Here is a 22,288-nt window from a genome sequence, read left to right on the forward strand (position 1 = left end):
AGAAGGGCAAGGGAACAGGCTGCTGGGCTCAGGTACTGATGAGCTCTTTATTACCCTTGCCAATGGAGCAAATATTTATGTTCTAATTAAAGGATACACTTTGCTCTGGTGAGATTATCATTTTTCTCTGTTGAATAACTTTTCCGTTGGCTGGACATGTATTAAATGTTACTCCAAAAAAAACACCTAATAGGTAAAAACCTGTGAGGAAGTGGAGGAAAGGAAGTTTGGAGGGCCGCCTCAACTACAAGGCAAAGGCCTAAGAGTTGAAGTGGAATCCTCTGTGCCTGAGGGCAGGGATAAATCATGCAGTCAGTGAGGCGGCAGGGAAGCAGCCAGAGTCCCTCTCCGTGGCTGGAGGTGCCTCCAGCCACGTGTGGGGAGTGTGGAGCGTCTGATGTGGGAGACGGCAGAGATTCTAGCCTCCACACTCTAGGTTGATTAAGATGTCTGGGTGCCAAGAATTTCCAGAATTATCAGCACACCTATATTCAAATGTTAGTAAAAAGTAATACATTTCTTTTACGCAGCAAACGTTTATCATCTGCTCTGTACAAATCCGTGGGTTGGGAGGCATGGCTAGAGTTGGAGGGGAGGGGATGTGTAGGAGAGCTTAAAAATAAGTATGTCATTATGGCTCTAATTTTCAAAGAGACTGAAGTCCTAGTAGGAAATACAAGTCAATTCTTGCTCAGATTGTTTGTAATAAACGTAATGATGGTGATGTTTCCTTTGCTCACATCGCCTCACTTGCTGCTAAATGACTTCCGAGTTCCTCAGCCTAACATCCAAGGGCAGCTAACTCTTCCAGCTTTGTTCTCTGCTGTTTCCCAACACTGTCCTGTTCCCTGGTCCCATCCCATGCTTTTCTACACCTCACGTCTGTTTATGCCGATTCTCTACGTAGACTGCCTTTCCTCACCACCTCGTTCATGTGTCAGAATCTACCTTTTCCTTGAAATCTCTCATAATCTTACCCTCTCGCTCAAACTGGGTGTGACATTTTATTGTTTGTATCTGTTTGTTTCTGAATCGGTCGCCTTTGTTCAGTTAAGTAGACCAATACTCAGCAGCACAGTTTCTAGAAGTTATTCTCTCCCCTTGAGGAATTCGTGTTGTAGATGAGTAAAGACAGATGTTTGTGTAGCTAGTTATAAAATACTGAGATGAAAAAGCATAACTGTATAGAAAAAGAGCTTTGTTAGGCCAGGAAGGAAGGACTCCCCATTTTGTCGAGGGCCAGGGGTACAGGTCGTGAAGACGCGGAAGGATTCTCACTAGAGGGATGGGGTTTGAGCTGGAGAGCCCAGTGGACGAGAATTTCACCTGGTGAAGGTGGCAACAAGGGCATTCCAGGCTAGAAACAAAGAACTGTGGGGCGTGCCCTGGGAGAGTGTGAGACCCAAATGCCCAGCCTTCAAGGCCAGGTTGAGGCTTCAGCCTGAATGACGGCCAGTGTTTAGTAGAGTAGGGAGCCCAGGTGTCAAAGCTCTCAAACCTGCACGAACTTGGGCGGAGCCCTACTGCATCAGAGACGCTGGGATCAGGCTGTGGAGTCTGATTTGGCATTGAGCTCCCTGTGTGACTGTCGTGTTCTCCAAGGGGTGAGAGGCAGGAGTCTAAAGGGATTGGGGGGGCGTGGCAGGATCAGACTGGCGATTTGGAAGTGGACCATCTGGGTGGAGAATGTATTGAGGGAGAGGCTAGCTGATAAGCTGTGGTGGTGGCCCCCGTGAGAGGTGGCGGGGTCATGAGCTGTGACAGTGGCAGGGAGGGAGAGGGATAGAAACGTTTTGGAGGTACAAGTGACAGAATCTAGTGAGAGATGGAGGTGAGGGATGAGGGGAAGGAAGAATATGAAGACGCCTGGTGGCGATCTGAACTAAAGAACAGGCCCCCAGAGGAGGAGGAGGCTTGTGGGATATAGTGAGGGTCATGCATGTGACCTCAGACCTTTGTGTCCTCACATCCTACTAAATAGATGACTCTTTCTTGAGGACAGAGGTGGTACCACTACACCTATCATAGCAGCTTGTACGGAGCAGACACGTGACGGTCTGTGAAATGAACATCCTCAGTGTGTAACCAGAGATGCGGGCCTGGAATTCAGAGAAGAGGGCAGAGATGTAGACACAGCTTTGGGAATAACCCGCATAACAGGGAAAGTTGAAACCATAGGAACAGATACGATCACCGAGGAAAGAGGCAAAGAGAGAAAAGACAGCCTGCAGAAAACTTGCATTTTCAGAGTTTCAACATGATAAGGACCCAGAAAAGAATTTTAAAACAACCGTCTCAAGTTCAGCTGACAGGCTGAACAGACTGGGACAAAGATATAGTGGTTATTGGTCAGCTTTCAAAGTGAAGTTCAAATGGCACTGGTTGGGCCAGATTATAATAGTGAAGTGTGGTGGGATTGTAAATTGGTGCAGCCACTGTGGAAAACAGTATGGAAGATCCTCAAAAAATTAAAAATAGAACTACCATGTGATCTAGCAATTCCACTTCTGGGAATATATCCAGAGGAAATGAAAACACTAACTTGAAAAGATATCTCTACCCCCATTTCATAGCAGCATTATTTACAATATCCAAGACATGGACACAGCCTAAGTGTCCATCAGTGGATGAATGGATATAGAAAAAACCAAACTCACGGAAAATGACATCAGACTTATAGTTACCAGAGGCAGAAGGTTGGCGGAGGGGGAAATGGAGGAAGGTGGTCAAAGGACACAAACTTCCAGTTCGAAGGTAACTAAGTACTTGGGATGTAACGTACAACATGATGACTGTAACCACCACTGCTGTATGTTACATAGGAAAGTTGTTAAGAGAGAAAATCCTAAGAGTTCTTATCAAAAGGAGAATTTTTTTCCTTTTTCTTTTGTTTCTTTTCTTTTTACTGTATCTATAAGAGAAGATGAATGTTAGCTGAACTGATTATAGTAATCACTTCACAACATATGTAAATCAGACCGTCATGCTGTACACGTTAAACTTATACAGTGATGTATGTCAATTAGTTTTCAGTAAAACTGAAAAAAAACAGACAACTTTAAACAGTAAAAAAAATAATAATAAAAATACTGTATGGAATGACTCAGTGGTGACTACTGACCACTATTGTTCAAATTTTCCTGCAAAAACATATATAGTGATGAGTTGAGGCTTGCAACTGCTTTTTCCCTTACTTTTTAAAGATTAGAAAAGATTGAGTGTTTGGAAGCATTTGTGAATGTATGTTGGTAACTAAAAATGAATGTACTCTGTCAGTGTATCTTGCTGGCAGCTCATTTCCATGCCCTCTCACGGGGAATACACTCCTTGTTGAATGTGGATGGAGTCTTGTTGAGAGACCTCCTAAAATAAACAAAATGACGTTTCTCCAGGAATGGTACCAGAAAATAGCTGGTTACTTGGATAGTGAGGAACTAGATTCTGCCTCTTGTGGCCTGAAGATACCTCTGTGTTTTCTTCACATTTTTATGTTCACAACCCACAGGACACACAAAAGAGCTTGACCTGGCACGTAGCTAATTCACATTTGTGAAAAATACTAGTTGCAATGCCTTTGACTTTTAATTTTTTTTCCTATTCTTTCTACTGTATTCTGTTGTATTTCATTAAAAAAAAAAATGAAAAGGAATCCTGGTCAGGATCCACATGAACGGATTTGCAGATGTGTAGTTTGACCAGCCTGTTCTGCTCCATCCTTGACCGAGGGCGACTTGAACTGCCACAGATACATACGTTGTATGTGGGAGGACCAGGACAGGTTCCTTCACCTCATCTGTAAGATGAGGATGATTTTACTTGCCCAACTATTCAGGTTGTGTGAACATCAGATGAGACCCTTCCTGAAACAGCTTTCCCTCTGTAAAAAATACCACATAGTGAAAGAGGACATTATTGCCAAAACTTTAATTCTTGGCAAGTTACTCTATGAATTATTTTTCTCAACTGTATTTGCTGATTTCTCACATTGGAACTTGAAGTGCTAAATTTCTGTCTGTAGTAAGATTTTTGGTTGGTTTGTAAATTTAAAAAAAAGAAAAAGTTTGGTTGATTCCTAAAGAACGCTCGCAACTCTAGTCACATAGTGCATTACGGTCATTGTGTTTAATGACCTGCTGGTTTGGCTTCGACCTTTACACGATTGATCAGAAATTAAGTAAGCATCATTCTGATAGAGTATCAGTCCCCTGTGTGTTTAAATAATAGTTTTGACAGCATTATTAGGAGAGTTTTCTTAGCAACCATCCCAGTAAGTCGTGGGGAGAGAGAACCTATTGTCCCCAAGGCAGCAAGAAAGTGACATTCAGGCAAGCCCTGGCATCCTCGGAGGCTGTAACTCCTCTTGAATTGCTCTTGGCTAACTTACAAATAGATACAATTAAACTAAGTACTTTTATGTGAATTAGTGCTAATTAATCCACATATATTCTTAGTTCTCTCGGGGGCTCTCATGTTTACCATTCAAAGCATACGCTTCAGAGCTTGTGCTGTAACTTTTGTGGTGGTAAGTTATTTTCAAAGGTCTTTTCTGGCTTTTGGACTCTGTGTGTTGAGAGATAAGGGGATGGTTTATGTTGGCAGAGTGCGGCTTCGAGCTTCCCTCGGTCCCAGAAGCAGTCATTCCTGTATCTGTGTTCCACTGGAGGGAACTGTCCCAGAATCAATATTTGCATAGGAAAGTTTCCCCCAACATTTTCTTATTCTAATCAGATAAACGAACTCAGTTCATGAATCCAAGTAACTGCTTCCTCCTTGTTCTACACGAGCCGCACTATGAGAAGGCAGGAAGAGAAGCTGCCCCTTATATATTCCTAGACATTAATCTCACATTAAACGGTCAGTAAGGCATTCCCTTTTAGGTGGCTATGTGGTCCATGAGACTTCATGGGGGTGATTATAAAATCCTCTGAAGGTCACGATAAATAAGGTGTTTTCCCCAAGTGGTGTATGTGAAACCCTGGCTAAAATGCATTCTTGGAATCATATTTTTTCATTATTTCCAATAAAATTATGTTACGTGTTATAAGAGACCACACTCTTTTCTTCATTATCAAGGTGCTGAGGTTAAGAGTCTACTAGAACTTTGAGTGTCTCTTCGTTACCCACATTGCAATCAGTTGCTGAGTGACCTTGGCCACGTGCCTTTAACTTGTGTTTCTAATTCTTGCTCTGTTAATCAACATGTAACTCTGGGCAGCACATTTTGAGGTCTTCAGACATGTGATAAGAAATGGAGCAGTGTTGTTGAGGATAAGCTAGAAATACAGGACTGAATTTTTATTTTATCCCAAGTGTGCTTTTCTGCTAATCTCTTCTTCCTTTGGTTCTATTTATATGTACTAAGAATTATGCCTAAATAGTGTGAACTCTCAATCATGAAATTGCTATTCACTGTCCTGCATATTGTATGATGCAGTATAATAAGGTGAGAAAAAGAAGTGCATAGACACCAGAACATTGTTGCTTTAGAAACAAAAACGTGAATGTAATAGGCAAAAATACTTCAAAATTTAATTTTCTTTATTTTCATCAAAACTGAAACCTTAAAGGGCAAAAATTCAAATAAAGCATAAATTAAGTGCCAAGGTACAGTGGATACTTCATGTGGGCCAAGTTGTCCCCTGTAGGTATATTACTGAATTGCCCTCCAAAAACGTAATTCCCCATTACAGGATGAGGAAAGGCTTCTTATATTCCTTGTTAGTTTGCTTATTTCTACAGCCCATTGCATTTTTAAGTGGAGTTTCAGATGTTATTTTGTATTTTATTTTCCCCTTTTCATTTGTGCCTCTAGTTTTTCAAAGAAAACAGGAGTGTTTTTCTTTATTCTTAAAGTTCCTCCTAACTGGGCAACAGTAGCGTCAATGGAATGTTTTGTTGAAAATAGAAGAAAAGCTTCTCTCCGATTCCACTCTTCCAGCCTTGCCCTTAAATGCTCAGCTGGTAGGAGTTATCCTAGTTATCCGTGGAGTTTAACAGAAGACTTTCCCTCCCCTCTTTTTTAGTAAATGGTTATGAAAGACGTAGCTCATATATGTAGGTGTAGTCAAGTTGTGCCGTTTTGGTCACTTGGGGAGACATTGTTCATCTCAGTTAATTTTTACAGAGCTCATGCTGCGTGCACAGCATTTTAGGTGGGTGTCATCATAAGCACCACGCAGTGGGCGTAAAAGGCATATAAAAGCAAAAGGTGTGTGAAATAATATTTTTAAAAGTACAGAGCAAAGAGCATAGTACTTAAGAGTACACAAAACAGTGCAAACTGGATCCAAAAGTACAGTGGGTGACCTCACTGTCGGTGAGGTTGCTGTGTCTGGGGCCTGCTTTTGATGGAGACGGCAAGAAGAATAAGTGGTACAGTGTGTATGAGCAGTGCCTTATTCTACTTACAAATCACCCTGGATTACTTTTTCTTACTCATCTCCCTCCCCCACCTGCACAGTCCCCTGCCTCTCATATTCAGTTCATTGCCAAATGAACTCAAAAACACAGTTCAAGTCCTCCATGTTTCTTCAGCTCATTGCCGCTTCCCTAGTCCATGCCCTGGTTATCTCTAGGCCAGATGTTAAGCCACGGTCACCTAACTGGACTCCTTGCTTCCTTCTTGCTCCTCATAAGTCTGGTCTCCACAAAGCAGGCAAAAAGTACCTTTGAAAATAGACGCATCATACAGTTCCCTATTTTAAAATTCCTTGGTGTGCCTCCTCATGTTCTTAGACTAACATCTGAATTGACCGTGGCCCATGGTCTCTCCAGGCTTGTCTTGCATCACTCTTACCTGTCTCGGGCAGCTCCGTCTCAACCTCGGGTCTCAGCCCACATATCACTTCCTCAGAGAAGCACCGTGCATGGTCTGCTCTCCGCAGTGACCTCCCCCAGTTGGTTTTCTGTCATTTCACCATTTATCATGATCTTTAACCTCATCTTATTTTTAAAGATTATTATTGTAATAAGTATGATTGTTACTCGTTGGAACAGTAGTTGTTAGCTATCCCCCCAGCTAGTATGTGTACTTCATGAGGTCAGGAGCTTACCTGTCTTGTTCACAGGAATGACCCCAGTGCCAGGCACCTAGTAGGTACTAAGTACATATTTGTTAAAATGGAAGAGCAGGCTATACAAGGAGAAAAATAATGAAATCCTAGAGTTTGGATCAGAGCTGGTACAATACGTTCTGATGTTAAATGTCAGGGTGAAGTTGGAGATGAGGAAGAAGCTGGAGAATTCAAGGAAGACCTTCTGTGATGAGCAGTGTTCAGACTTGATGAGATAAGTGATACAGAGGCCAAAGCAGGGCACTTATTGTTATATTTTTTGAGACTGATTATTTAGCAGTTGTGCTCAAGCCCGATGTTATTAGGGAGAGGTTGGAATCAGGGGCTTTGTGGTAGGGGGTTATTGCACCGGTGCAGAAAGGGTGACAAGGACTTGGATAGGGAGATGCTGGGGAAGTATGGGAGAGGAGGTGGATTCAAGACTCCATAGTTTGGAATTTTGTGGTAACAATGCTCTGTACAATCCAAATATAAAATATTTGCTCCTCTAGCAATCCCACTCCTGGGTATATACCCCGAGAAAACTCTAACTCGAGAAGGTACATGCACCCCAATGTTCATAGCAGCACTGTTTACAATAGCCAGGACATGGAAGCAACCTAAGTGTCCATCCACAGGTGAATGGATAAAGAAGATGTGGCACATATATACAATGGAATACTACTCAGTAATAAAGAAGAATGAAATAATGTCATTTACAGCAACATGGGTGGACCTAGAGATTATCACACTAAGTGAAGTAAGTCAGATAGAGAAAGACAAATATCATATGATATCACTTATATGTGGAGTCTAAAAAAATGATACAAATGAACTTATTTACAAAACAGAAAGAGACTCAGACATAGAAAACAAATTTATGGTTATCAAAGGGAAAACGGGGGGTGGTGGATAAATTAGGAGTTTGGGATTAGCTGATAGACACTACTATATATAAACTAGATAAATAACAAGGCCCTACTGTATAGTACAGGGACCTATATTCAGTGTCTTGTAATAAGCTATAATGGAAAATAATCTGAAAAAGAATATATATGTATGTATAACTGAATCACTTTGCTGTACACTTGAAACTAACACAGCATTGCAAATCAACTATACTTCAGTTTGAAAAAATCATGCTTCATTATATAACAGTAAACTATTAGCCAAAAAAATCACATAAAAAAAAATATGATGTTCTCACATGAACTGGATAGAAGCCTTCACCTCTACCCCAGCTCCCCCTTGGGTGAAATACGAAACTGACATGGTGATGTCTTGATGGGTTTAGGTGACGAGGAAAATTGAGATCGGATTGCTCCAATGCCACTGATTTAACAAATGAGATAATGTACATGAAAAGTGCCTAGTGCTATTCGTTAAACTTTTCATCCAAATAATTTAAAAAGCAGTACTGATATTTACATTTTGGGACTCTACCTAACATTATTTTTTCCTGCCAGATTGCCATCTGAAAAGAAAATGACCTGAAACAATTTTCTTATGATGCTACATTTGTTTAATATTCTTTTTCTTTTTTTTTTATTTAAGCAATTGAACAAGATGAAGAAAACAGTGACAAACACGTAACTGTGACAGAGGCTGAAGGTGTTGCAGATCCTCAGGTGTGACAAGTTCTGTGACAGCCCCTCCTTACACCCTTCTTCTGTGGTGAGAGTGGTGAGATGGCACAGGTGTTTGCAGATGATACAGGTCTCACCTCTTGTGTTCTGTACAATAGTCATATTATGGGAATGAAGCACTTATTTTTGATAAGAGATATTTCACAAGAAAAACCTAAATTGCTCTTCATGTTTATAGTTTGGTTCATGGGGGAGGGACAGTTCCAGAGACATCCCTCACTTCCCAGAGACAGCAAGCAAAGTAAGTGAAGAACCAGGGGAGACCGCTGTAGGGTAGACTGTCCCCTGGAGATGGCAGAGGAGAATCAGCCGGCTGACAGCATGACAGCCGGGGCAGGGCCAGACAGATGAGTGCGATGCCTCACCTGGCGAAGTTTCTGTGCCCACCCCCAGCATTTACCTCGTGGTATGGACACGCTTTTAGTAGCAGCTGACCTCCAAATACTATGGCAGCATAAAAACTTTGGGTACCCTACTGCTATCAACTGTTAACTTTATGTAAGGGCAGAGCATTTAGAGATTCTTTGTGGGGACAGCAGGGCGAGAAGCAGAACAGATGGCATAAGGACATTCTTTTGCAAGCCCTCAACAATTCGACTCCACTCCTCAGAGTTCCACCCCCTTGACACCCAGCTATAGCCTTGTTTGATATGGCTAAGTACCTAGCTACCATAAGCCAGTTTCTTAACCCTTTTGAGTTTTAGGTGACTCATCTCTGAACCTACCTGATAGGGGAGTTGTGAGGATTAAAAAGAGAAGTATGTTGAATAAATAAGCCATTGCATTTTATTATACATAAGAACGAGAAAGAAGTGGGTCCAGGGGAGTGTACTACTAAGAAATCGATCATGGTGTGTAGAGAGCCATGGGTTGATTGATCTACCCAGGCAGAAGAATCGGAGCTGCTCTATCCTCAGGGGGAAAGGAGTGGAAAAACTCTGGAAACAGGCAAGCCCGTCTGAGCCCTTACTCCATGCAGGGCGTTGCTCGGTTCTACTAGCTAGACCTCCAGAGGAAATGGCCTCTCAGGATTGCGGTGATGGTATGCTGGTATCACGCGGGTCCAAACTCATCAAAATGGATACATTAAATGTGTGTGACTTTTTGTATATTAAGTATACCTCAGTAGGCCTGGAGAAGAAAAGATTCTTAGTTTGGTTGACCCCGCACACTTCACCTTTAAAGTTGTAAGTCTGTGGAGTCTGGTCAGAATAATCACATTAGCTTTCTCAGCCAGGGTTGCAGAGGTGGTCATGTTCTAGTAAGTTCATATAAGGACTTGTCTGGGATTGTTTTGCCGTGGTGATATTCAGAATGCTGCCATTCACAGGCTCATACTGAAATTATACTTCAGGCTTCCAAGCAAACCTGGGCAAGGATAGCTTTCTCAAAGGTTTCTTAAGGCATTCAGTTATTTGTAGGACAGTTTATTATTTAGTGTCTAAATTTAAACTGCTATTTTTAATTTATTTTGGACTTATTCTGTGGACAAAAGTCTGTTTTAACGCAATTTTATTCCTCTGTGTATCTCAAATGGATGCATAGACCTTGTTCTACGAGGTTTTGTGGTTTTTCTTCAGCAACGGTGACATCTCTGCGCATCTACAGAATGTACAGAGGAAAGGAATCATGAAACCAATTGAAACCAGTGAATCGATAATTAGATCAGGAACAGATTCTCTTTAGGTTTGGAGAGTTATGAGTTAATTCACTGGGATGCATAATTATGTAGTCTTCAGAGTATATTTTAAACAAGTTAAGTGCTCACTGGTTTCTCATTCCTTCCCCGTACATGATGAATTATGTCACTATGGGGAAAATGTCCCCTGGCTGTTGAAAACTTTGGGTGTATAAAGGGTTAAGGCAGTCACTAACTCCAGAGAGACTGGGCCTTGCTGTACCCACGTTTACCACCTACCGGAAAACTCTAGTTCTCTCCTCATATGTTGATTCCTTTCTTTCCTTTCTCTCTAAAAATATCTTTTCTGCCTAGGAAACTCCCTATTTCCATGCAGTGATGTGTAGGAAGAGTGAAGGGAGCATGTAGCCTGGGGTTTACATCCCAGCCCTTCTTCCTCATAGCTGGTGCCTGGAGGCAAGTTCTTTATTGTCTCTAAACCAGTTCGTTCCTGTAGGGTGGCATCCATGTCTTTGTCACCAAAGTGTCCCCACCATGCTAGGCAGTGACTAGCATGCTTGGTTTTCATCTTTGTAAAGTAGAGATGTTATAAAGTTGTCATGAGGTTGAAATGAAGCAACATAAAAATGCGTGCCACCCTGGCACGTAAAAGAGTTTCCGTGAATGTCAGGCAGCGTCCACGAGGTTAAGAGTGTTGTCTCCTGGGCTGGGCTGCACTGTCACAGCAACCCTGGGCAAGTTACACTACTCCCTGGTGCCCCATGTTCCTTTTCTGTAAGAATATTGAGAGTTAACACTTAGACGGTACTTCAAACGCACTCTTCTAAGCTCTTTGTTTTTATTAACATACTTAAACCTCACAACAAACCCTGTGAGGCAGATAATATACTTACCACCACTTCACAGATGAGCTGCTAAGTGGTGGGGATGGGAATCCAGCCAAGGTAGTCTGGCTCCTACATCCTTGCTTTTAACCCCTATGCTAAGCTGCCTTTCTAGCATCTGTAAAATGGAGACAGTTGTTTTGAAGATCAAATGAATATATGTGACGCAGTTAGAACACTGCCTGGCACACAGTAAGTATAGCCTCCTGGAGTTATTATCATTGTCATGATCAGTATCACATTGCTTTCTGGTCTGAATATTTAAGGGATCTAACAGGACTGGGCTGCAGTGTTGCTCTGTCTGCCATTGTGGTATCTGCACTTACAGAAAACATTCTAGACCCTTCACTCATTGTAACCCTTTATTTCGGACTAAAGGATTAAAGAATCTTTATCAAATGTATAGAATTTTTGCAGGTTCTAGTGAGATAGTCAATGAGTCATTTATAACATGCTGAACTTGGGAAATTCTTGCTTTTATTCGGGTGGCCATAGACCACTGGATTCAGTAATTATTTTGTCTCCTATTCCTCCATTGGAATCAATCATTTTAATATTAAGTGATGATAACTGTCAGTTATACAAATCGATTGCCACATAGTTCATGATTGTTTTATCAGCAAAGTGTGATTTAAAAAAAAAATAGACTGAAGAAAGCTCTTATTTAAGGTTGTGATAGCTATCATAGAAAACAGATGACCCTTTTCAATCCTTTGTGTTAGAATTTATTAAATGTACTTATTCTCTCTTTTTTTAAACTACTTTATTATTTGCCAACTTTGCTGCTCTGCTTAGCAAAATGATCAGTAATGTATACAGATCTGAGCTGCAATTTCTCTCAGGTCAAAACAAGATAAAATATTGGTGACCTCCCTATTCTAGTCGGAAAATTCAAGGAATTAAATACATGTAATGAATGAACCCCTTACTTCATCGATTATGTAAATATGTAATGTATTTAGTCTCATCAGAAGAGATAATTATATAAGTGTAATAGATTAAGAACATATTTAAGGGAAATAACAGTAATAAATTCCACGCAGCTACGGTTTCTGCCTCCTTCCCTGCCCCCGGCCCACTTTGGCAGGACACAGTATCACGCGGTGTTTGTAGAGGATGGGTCTGTGTGACCAGTGTGGTGTATCAACACAGGTAATTCCACAAGGGAGGGGGACCAGAGCAGTGAACCCCCCCTGAACTTGCACTGCCTCATCTGTACAGTGAGGGACTGGGAATCACTGAAAGCTTCCTAAGGCGCAGTGATGCCCCAGCATGGTGTCTGAGGCCTGTCCTAGTGATGCCCTGGACATTAGTAAACCTGCCTTTACCATCACACTTTCTATCGCCTGTACTTTTCACTGTATGTTCTTTTCTCGATCCTTTCCACAGTTATCAAAGAGTGTATTTTTCTATTCCAACCAGTAGGAAATTTGTCATAGTTTTCTTTCTCTGGAGAAATTTGAGAAAATGGATAGTAAAATGAAATTTTTAAAATTATTCATTTATTATGAATTGTCTTCTGAATTTTCCTGGAAAGAATTCTACTTTCTGTGTTGGAAATAGGTAATGTATTACACCATCCCAGCCCATCAGTGTTTTATTCTGTCATTTGGACTTTGTGTTCAAAGTAACAAAAAAAAAATTTATGAATTTCTATTCAAGATTTAAGTTTGCAGAAATGAATCTATTATGTAATAATCAATACGAGTTTACCCGAATACCCTGAATTTGTATTGAAAAGCATTCTGTTATCACAAAAGTGCTTTCATGAAAGGTGGATTCTTTCATCCTGGTTTTCCTTCCCTTGATAGCAATTTTTGCATGGTGTTTTAGAAAAGGTGAATTTTAAGGTTATGATAATGCAGAAAATGCTTCCATACATAGAACTTGTGCTCTTTTACCTTATGTCATAAAGGCTGTTCATTTAGTTTGCAGTTTTTCCTAAGGGACTTCTGTCCAAGTTTCATTTCACCACTGAAAGAATGGACCAAACATTTCTGTGACTCCATTTATAAAGGAAACAGACTTTTCATTTACATTGATAACATTTCTCTTCTCAAATACTGAAAATGATATAAATAGCTTTAATTATGCATTACAGAGATTTTTTTTTTTCAAAGCAGACCTTGAAATAAGGCTCTTAAATAACTCTTCTGATGGTTACACATTAATCTTTTATTTTTTGCTGGCCTAACAGTGTTAGGTAAACTGTTTATAATTATTTTCACATAGATAAATTAAGTAGTCCAGGAATGTGAAAGTCTAGATCAAGGGCTGTTATCTTGCTTCTCCTACCATAACAAAGCTCTCAAAATATATTAATAAATTCATGGCTTTTTTGAATTAAATCACTAAATTACAGAACTGTGAAAGGAACCCCCCCAGAGAACATCTGGTTTAGTGTGGTATTTCCAAAGAGGTCTGTCTTATAAAACTATCCAGGATGTATGGGCATCTCTCTGGGATTAAAGTTCTCTAGGGAATGAAGAAGCTTTCATAACCCTCCTTGAAAGCTTTTTTTCATAGTTATATGTAAGGAGTGCTGTAGAATTGATTATCTTGTGAAAATGCATCTAGAAATTATGCAGAAACCAGAAAATCAAGATAGCAATATTCCTTTTTAAATTATAAGATGATTTAATTATAAATAAGAAATAATTGAGTCAATCTGAAACCCATTTTTAAAAGTAATAGCATTTTGTGTTTAAAATACATAATTTGTAAACCCAAGTTGTCTGTTTCTAAAAAAAATGTATTTCCTCAAGAAAGAAAAGTCTCTGTTTAGGATCCTAAGCAAAAAACTCATGTTCACACAGAAACCAAAAAACTGGTTGAGGTCTCTTAAATTTCCTGTGCTCAGTCCTACCGTTTTTTTGCTGATGCTATTATCAGTTGTTTTTTTAAAAATACATATGGCACCCACAGACAGAAGGAAAGACTCTCTCTCCAAGTTGGAGTCTATGGAAGCTTAGCCCGGTTGCTTTGGAGCCTGTGCTGGTGAGAAAAGGTAACAGGCTCATTCTCACTCACCAAATTAGTTAGCTCACGGTGCTTTCCTCCTGTGTGCCACCCCTGCCTGGCCCCATCCCACAAGTGCCCTCTATTACACAGGGCTGCCACACTGGGGAGCAGAGAGAGATGGGGACCAATCCATCACACTACTGAATAAGCAGCCCCGGAGCAGGTCCAGAGCTTGCAGTGTCATTAACACCCTCTCTCCTCTAGCAGGACAATATATTAAACACCGTGAGGATGACAGGGATGGAGAGAGAAGAAATCCTAGTTGGTCAACATAAATGAATTTTCTAGATAACAGAAACATATTCCTTTAAGTGTCACAACATTTAAAGAATGTTAATAATTTTTGTGTAGAAATTTCCCTGAATAATTTCCTTGCCTTCATAGTTTAAAGGAGCGTCCTTAACACTGCTGATCTAGTATTGATTAAAAGAACATCTTCAAGATTGGCCCATGTATTCAGCATTATCTCAGGTTATGGGCTCCATTAAAATCCTGACAAACCAATACACGCTAAGGAGGACGGCTAGGATGGTAAAAGGATCTAAAACCAAAGTCAAGTGGGCCCTTATTAATGCTTGGCAATCTGATTCTACTTTCCTTGTCCGGTTGCCTCTTCTTTCAGGTCAGGAGTTGAGAAACCACAGCCTACTGCCTGTTTTTGTACATAAAGTGTTATTGGAACACAGCTCATGCTCATTCATTTACATACCGTCTCTTGCTGCTTTTATGCTAAAACGGGACACTTGGGTAGTTGCACCAAAGACCACACGCCCCACTGAGCCTAGAATATTTACACTCTGGCCCTTTACAAAAAAAAGTTTGCCAACCCTTGGAACTGAAATGACCATTACATGCCTTCTTTTCTTATACTTCCAGGATCTTCTCACAGTCCTTACTCTCAGCTAATCACCTGACTTCTTATTTCTGAAATAGAGGCCTTCAGAAAAGAATTTCCTCGTTCCCACCACCAGATATGCTAACCTACTGGCATGTTCCCCCCGTACTCCACCTCCCCTCCTATTACAGTGAGTGAAATGCTCATATTCATGTTTCTGAGAGTAGGTCTTTATGCTCTTTCCTTCTCAAGGACGTTTCTCCTAAAAATGCCCTGTGTCTTGCCCACATCATCAAATTTCCCTCTACACTGTATGATTTCTAATAAAGATAAATGTGCTGGAATATCCCTCACCCTAAACAAACAAGCAACATCACTCTCTAACTAGTGCCCCATTTCTTTTTTAAAAAATTATTTATTTAGGCTCTGCTGGGTCTTAGTTGCGGCACGCGGGATCTTTTTTTGTTTTAGTTGTGGCAGGTGGTCTTCTTAGTTGCAGCATGCGAACTCTTAGTTGCGGCATACATGTGGGAGTTCCCAGACTAGGGATGGAACCCGGGCCCCCTGCATTGAGAGCGAAGAGTCTTACCCGCTGGACCACCAGGGAAGTCCTAGTGCCCCGTTTCTTGAAGTAAAACTCCTCAAAAGAGTTGTCTTTCATTCTCTGTTAAAACCATGTGAATAAGGCTTTCTTCCCCCCTACCACTTTTTTTCTCCAAAAAAAAAAGCAGTTACTTTCAGGGCTTCCCTGGTGGCACAGTGGTTGAGAGTCCGCCTGCCGATGCAGGGGACATGGGTTCGTGCCCCGGTCTGGGAAGATCCCACATGCCGCGGAGCGGCTGGGCCCGTGAGCCATGGCCGCTGAGCTGCGCGTCCGGAGCCTGTGCTCCGCAACGGGAGAGGCCACAGCAGTCAGAGGCCCGCGTACCGCAAAAAAAAAAAAAAAGTTACTTTCAAAGTCACCAGTTACTTTTGTTAAATGCAGTGTCAGTTGTTTTGAACTCCTTATTTGATGTTTCAGCTGCACTGGAAACAGTTTTTCACTCCCTCCTCTTTGAAACACCGCCCTCACTACTCACTGGGTTCTCCTCCTAGAGCCCCTCCTCCTTATTCTCATCTTTCCAATATCTAACTATTAGACTCAGCTCATGAATTTCTTCTCTGTTTACGTCACTCCATTGGTAACTTCAGTCCTTCCTCTGGTTTAAATACCATGTACATTATGATGACTCCCAAAGTCCTATCTCCAGCTTAGACTTCTCTGGACCTCCAGACGGCCAACCCGGCAGCTCCACTTGGATGTCTAATAAGCATATCCCTTACCAGATCTCCCCAAGTCTCCCAATCTCAGGAAATGACAACCCTACCCTTCCAGTGACTCGGGCCAAATATCTTAGAGACCAATTCTGCTAGCCCTTCCTTTGAAACAGATCCAGATTTTAATCACTTCTCCCCATCTCCACCACTACCACAAGTTCCAAGCCATTTCTTGTCTGAAGACCGATCTCCTAACTGGTCTTCTAGCTTTAACTGCTTCCCCCCACCTTAACAGTGTTTTCTCAACCCAGAAGAGAGAACGATCCTGTTAAAATGTCAGATTATTCCAATCCCATGTTCAAAACATTCCTAAGTATTTCCATCTTGTTCAGAAAAAGAATGTAAACCTCTTACACATCCTGTAAAGAAGCTGCGTGTTCTGGTCGGCTTCACCTCTCTGAGCAGTCCCACCGGGCTCTCCCTTACCGGCTCTGCTCCAGCCCTGCTGTGCCCTTTGCTCTCCATTGAACGTGCCAAACACACCCCAGCCTCAGGGCCCTTGCACTTCTGTTCCTCTGCCTGTAACATTCTTCACTTCCTTTATATCTCCACTCAAATGTCAACCAAAGCATCCTTCCCTGACATTTCTCTCTTAATAACATTTCTCTGTCCCTTACCCTGCTTTGTTTTCCTTCATATCATATATTACCATCTGCCGTTTCATATCTGGATGTTATATAATCCACATCCCCTGGTGAATATAAGCTCCATGACATGTGGGACTTTGTTTTTATTGTTATTATTGACCACTGTATCCCTAGAACCTATAATAGATCTTGGCACATGGTGGTGGTTCAAATAAAATCAGTTGAGTGAGTGAGTGAATGAAAGGAGGATATCATAAATAGTGGTATTTAAATATTTGGAAGTTTGTCATATTGGATAAAAAATAGACATACTTTCAGTTGCTTTAAAGGCAATACTAGTACTCATTGTTTGAAGTTCAGTGGTTTCAGCGTTTTGTCTAGCATGATAAGGGACTTTCCAATAATTCTGGCTCTCCAGCACTGCACAGGCTGTCTTAAGATAAACTGAGATCCTTGTCCTTGGAAACCTTGGAGACAAACTGGAAGACCACTTGTGAAGGATGCTGTAAACATAAATGTCTGACTTTGGTGGAGGAATTCCACTTGCTGTTCCATGGGAATCTGATTTGGGCCACATCAGTGATTTTGTTTGTTTCCTTCCTGTTTGTTGGAGAAACTGCTAGTTAAGATGATGTCCTTGCCCTTAGGAATAAATACTTAGTCATTGCTTTGAATGGAAAATTCCGTTTTTCTGATGCCCACTCAACAAAATGTGTGTCTTTAGTACAAACTGTTAAGACCCTGAAGCTGTGATCACTTGCTGCCCCCTTCTCCATATTTGGTCATGTTGCTGGGTCCATTCGAATCCTATAGATTGTATAGCGTAAAACAAAGACTTGATAGTTTCGGCTGTTCCTGCCAAGAGTAACTTCTGATTTCCTTTTAGATCGTGTCCTGATATGTCAGTGTGAACCATTTTTGAAAGAATTTGAGCAGAAACAGTTCGTAATGTGTGTGATATAACCATTTTTTGTTTCTGATCAAAGTCCTAGATTCTCCTTCTTCATATTATTATTATTTGGTAACGTGGGTGTAATAAAAAGTATGATGCTTTGTGGACCATTTCTAAACCCTGATGAAATTTGAAACTTTCTTTTTGCAGTTTATTTTTAATAAACTTTTCCACCAGATTTTATGCAACATTGGAGGTATTTTACTAATAATGCCCCATAGTAACTTTCCAGTTATGAAAACAGAAGAATTATCTTGTGATCTTCTTGTGAACTGTGAATTTGTACATGGAATGAGCTGGTGGAGCTGAGGAATTAGGAGGTTATGTACTGTTATTTTTAGTACTCTATCACTTCACCCTTATTGCCAGAGTAATTCCTGGCTAACTTTCCCATGAGTTTTTAACCTCTTGCTGGGCTTATGTAACAGGAAACAGGCTGTCAGGAACAAATAGTGGCATATCAGGAGCGCCCTTTAGTAGCAAATGATTTAGTTTGCTCTGCCTTTCACTCTCTTAAAGTAGACTGATAAATGATCTCACTTTAAGTCTTTTGGTGAGGCATTAGGTTAAGATACTACAATCTCAATTTTGGAAAGGCAAAATATTTTACCAAGACCATGATTTAATCCAGACGACAGAGAAGATGAGTCTGTTATAAGGTGAACTTTGCAGTGGTGTCATGTCCTGGGACTGTGGATTTAAGTATATCTTTGCTTTTTCTCCAACTCTTAAGGCTGGGGTGATATGCAAACTTCAGGAGAGAGATGATATCGGGCGAATTGAACTGGTCCAGAAGCTGGCAAGAGAAAACTGTCAATTTTTGCAGACGGACAAAAAAGAACAGGAGAAGTCTGAACATGTAAGCCCTTTTCCTCTTGGGGATGCGGGTTTGAAGGGGTGGAAAATGTTTCTACCTGCTTGTATGTTTGAAGGAAAGAATATTTTATTTTAAGTTCTTTAGGTTTGGGGGTTTTCCCCCCCCAAAGCATGCTTCTTAGTAAAAAATGACAACTACTATAATTTTCTAAGCCAGTGGTTTTGTAAGAGATCTCTTCACAGAAGTAAATCATGTAGAAATATAAGAATGCATGGGAGCAAATATGAATGCATGTCTATTTGATGGCTTTCAGGTTTGACTTGGGGAGTTTCACCCCATCAGATAGTGTGTGGAATATGAGTTTTGAGAGAACATTACGATGTACTTTTATATTTAGCACAGGGCGTGAATCTAGTTATCAAACAAATGCATCCTAAGTCACAAGAGACAGATAAGAATGGACGAACAGTTTCTAGATGCTCACACTAAGTGAGAGAGTCAGAAGGGAGTTTTCCCAGTATCTTGTGAGCGTTCGTGTTCCAACAAGAGTTATATTGTTTGGATGTAGTTCAACTGGAGGAAAGGGACGCTCTGCTCAGTTCTCCTGAAAGCAGTTATTCAGATTGAGCCTTAGAACTGAGAATGCTGCCGTCATGCTAGGGAGACAATGGGACCACTTTCTTCTGCTTTACATTGTTGTCTGTTGACTTCTTGTTGTTGTTTGTAAGGCTTCACTCTCCGTTCTAAGCTCTCCAGGATTGCTCATGAAGGGGAAAAATTCCTCAGTGTTTATGAACATCTCTTTTCTCTGACTTTAATTTTTTCTTGGAGTTTTATTTTCAACCCTTTCCAAGGGGGAAAAATATTGTTTCGTGCTTTTTCTGCTCCAAGGCCATCAGTAGAAAGGCCAGGGATTTACTGAGCTGGAGAGGAGGTGAGAAGTCCAAGGATGGCACGCTGCTTAGTTTGATGACGGTAACGCGTCTCTAACCATTCGGCAAGTCGTTAGCATCGGTGTCTCAAGGGGGAGAATAATTAGCAGTTTCAAAGCCTTGTGATTGCAATGATCTTAGAGGTGACCATTGGCTTTAAGTGCGAGTGGAGGTCTCAGGAGCCTTCACCTCGGTAGGTACTACTGAAAAGTTAAGGGACTTGTTGGAATTGTTAAAAAGCACCCTGAAGGTTGACTGCATGTATATCTAAGACTGACCCCTAACTTCTTCTGCGTCCTTAGAATAGTTGAATATCCTGGTTCATGTCCTAAATTTCTCAAAACAATATTCCTTTCGATTCATTTTAATTAGAAGAGCAGTAGTTTTCATATGCTACATTTTATTGATTTCAAGGTGCACTTTCCTCACACATCTTAGCATTTCTGAAATCAGGATGAGTCTTAAAGTTGATGATAGGAAAACATGTCCTAGTTTAACGGGGAGCATTTTTCTTTCTTAGTGGTCCTTAAAATGGATGACATAGTTTACAATGGATTGCATACTCAATTCAGTGGATCAGTGACAACCTGAGGGGAGGGCGAGATCTTTTAAAATCGAACCAATAGGAGATAGAGTACCACTTCACCAAGATGAGAAATCATCAGTCTTAGGCCACAGACAGCTTTATGGTTATTAAAAAGGTACCTGTGTTGCCTTTGCCTTATTAGTTGAATCCAGAATATTACAGTTACAGCTAATGAGCGTATAATACACTCCAAATGTATAGTAACAGAAATCTGAACTCGCTGCTCTTTATTTTAAGGACTTTTACCATGAGACGGAAATTTAGTGGTGGAAGGTTTGCTTACGGTTTGCTTACGTAACTCTGCTGGCGGTTGTGTACTCACTAGTCTCTTTACACCTTCATTTTAAGATTGTAAAAGAGAACACTAAGGTTTTTTACTTCTTGCATCAATGTCATAATATTGATGCAATAACAGCTCTGAGGTGTGTACATTTCTGAGAGGAAAGATGAGGTATCAATAAATATTGGAATGATGGCCTTTTCTGTGTAGACTTTTCCTACTGAAGCTGAAAGTCAGGAAAGGTGACTATGAAGGACCTTTCTTCCTTAGTGATAAATACAAACTTAGCCATTTTGTGGTCTCCCTCCTGCAGGGTGACACCGTCTGAACTGATCAACCCTCAAGGCTGAGACTTCCATAGTACTCTACCAAACAGGATATTTGATACTAGGTGCTTCTACTTTTTACAATAATTTATAAGGAATAAAAATCATCTGGTAGCTTTTTTCCACTCTTTTATGTCTTAAGCACTTGTTATAAAGATACCTTTGCTTGCCCACTGAATTCACAGTGTCCATGAGATGATTGCAGCATTTTCATTTTTCCTGCCCTCATTTTCTCTTTGATAGCAGTCGTCTGTTCTTGTTCATGAAAACTCAGTTATAACACACAGAATATACAGAGGAAATTGCAGTTTACTTAATGTAAACCCGGTCTGCAGTTTCCTATTCTTATAACAATAACGACCAAACCCTAGAGTTACATACAGATTTCCTTTCTTTTGTGATTCTCAAATGCGTCAACTACCTCATCTACCATTCCTGGGCCAAAATTATTTAAGTGCACAGTGGTAAAATTTGAGTTAGAATCCCAGTTGCCTCCTGAGCCATTCTTTTCACTAAATGACTTTGTTTCTCCAGTCCTAGAATGTCACATCCCCTTTTGTACATGTATGCCAAAATGAGGCAACTACTTTGTGGTACTACTGCATAGAGATAGACATGAATTTGATGGAATAAAGCTTTTGTTGCTGGTACATCTTGTTACAAATTGAAGGGTCTTCGAGATTTCTGACTGGGCATAGCTAATATCTTTTTCAACTGGTAAACGCCATGATTAGGTTATAAATGGATGCAATTAGAGAAACACTTGACTCTGTGCTTTTGCCAAGGGGCTTCTGAAACTTAAAAAAAGTTAAATGTATAATTATCACGAGTTTCTCAGCAAGCACTTAGTTTTCCTATTTTATATTAACAAGCTGTAGGCAGAATTAGCCAGCACTCAGTCCTAAGTGTTGAAAATTATGTGAGAACTTTAAGAAGGGGACAGAAATGGCTGTTTCTTATAAACATTATGAGAGTGAGATTAACATTTGGCCATTAATTCTCTAAAGAAATTGCCTCTTATGTGGGCATCATATATTCTAGGCTTAATTCTATGATTATATCCATAGAGGAAGGGGCACGTGTTACCAAATGGGGACTTTTGAGCTTGAGCTTGAAGAATGACTAATGGTCATAGAAGGACAGGACAAGGGAGAGCAGTTAAGGCAGAGGGACCAGCAGGAAGGCACATGAGTTGAGCCCTGGGCAATTCTTAGGAAATGAGGTGGGGTGAGGTGGGCTGTAAGTTGTGAAAGACCTGGCAGTCCACTCTAAGGAGTTTAGACTTGCCTTTCTGGCAAAGGAAAGCCATCAAAGAAGGGAAGTGGCATAATCAGATGTGGTCTTTTTAAGATCTCTCTGGCATTGGTTTAGAGGAAAAATTGAGTGGGGAACAGGGAAGTGTTGGAGAGAACCC

General features: G+C 40.7%; 1 protein-coding gene across 1 annotated transcript in view; it reads left to right on the plus strand.

Annotated features, from left to right (window-relative positions):
- The window catches only part of RAPGEF5 (Rap guanine nucleotide exchange factor 5), a 219,151-nt gene that overhangs the window by 100,527 nt on the left and 96,336 nt on the right, over nucleotides 1–22,288 (plus strand). Inside the window, exons 8-9 of the mRNA XM_060020399.1 lie at nucleotides 8,607–8,680; nucleotides 18,667–18,792. Of these exons, the coding sequence (XP_059876382.1) occupies nucleotides 8,607–8,680; nucleotides 18,667–18,792 (200 nt within the window). The remainder of the gene's footprint in view (nucleotides 1–8,606; nucleotides 8,681–18,666; nucleotides 18,793–22,288) is intronic.

Source organism: Delphinus delphis, chromosome 9, assembly GCF_949987515.2.
Source record: "Delphinus delphis chromosome 9, mDelDel1.2, whole genome shotgun sequence".
NCBI lineage: Eukaryota > Metazoa > Chordata > Mammalia > Artiodactyla > Delphinidae > Delphinus > Delphinus delphis.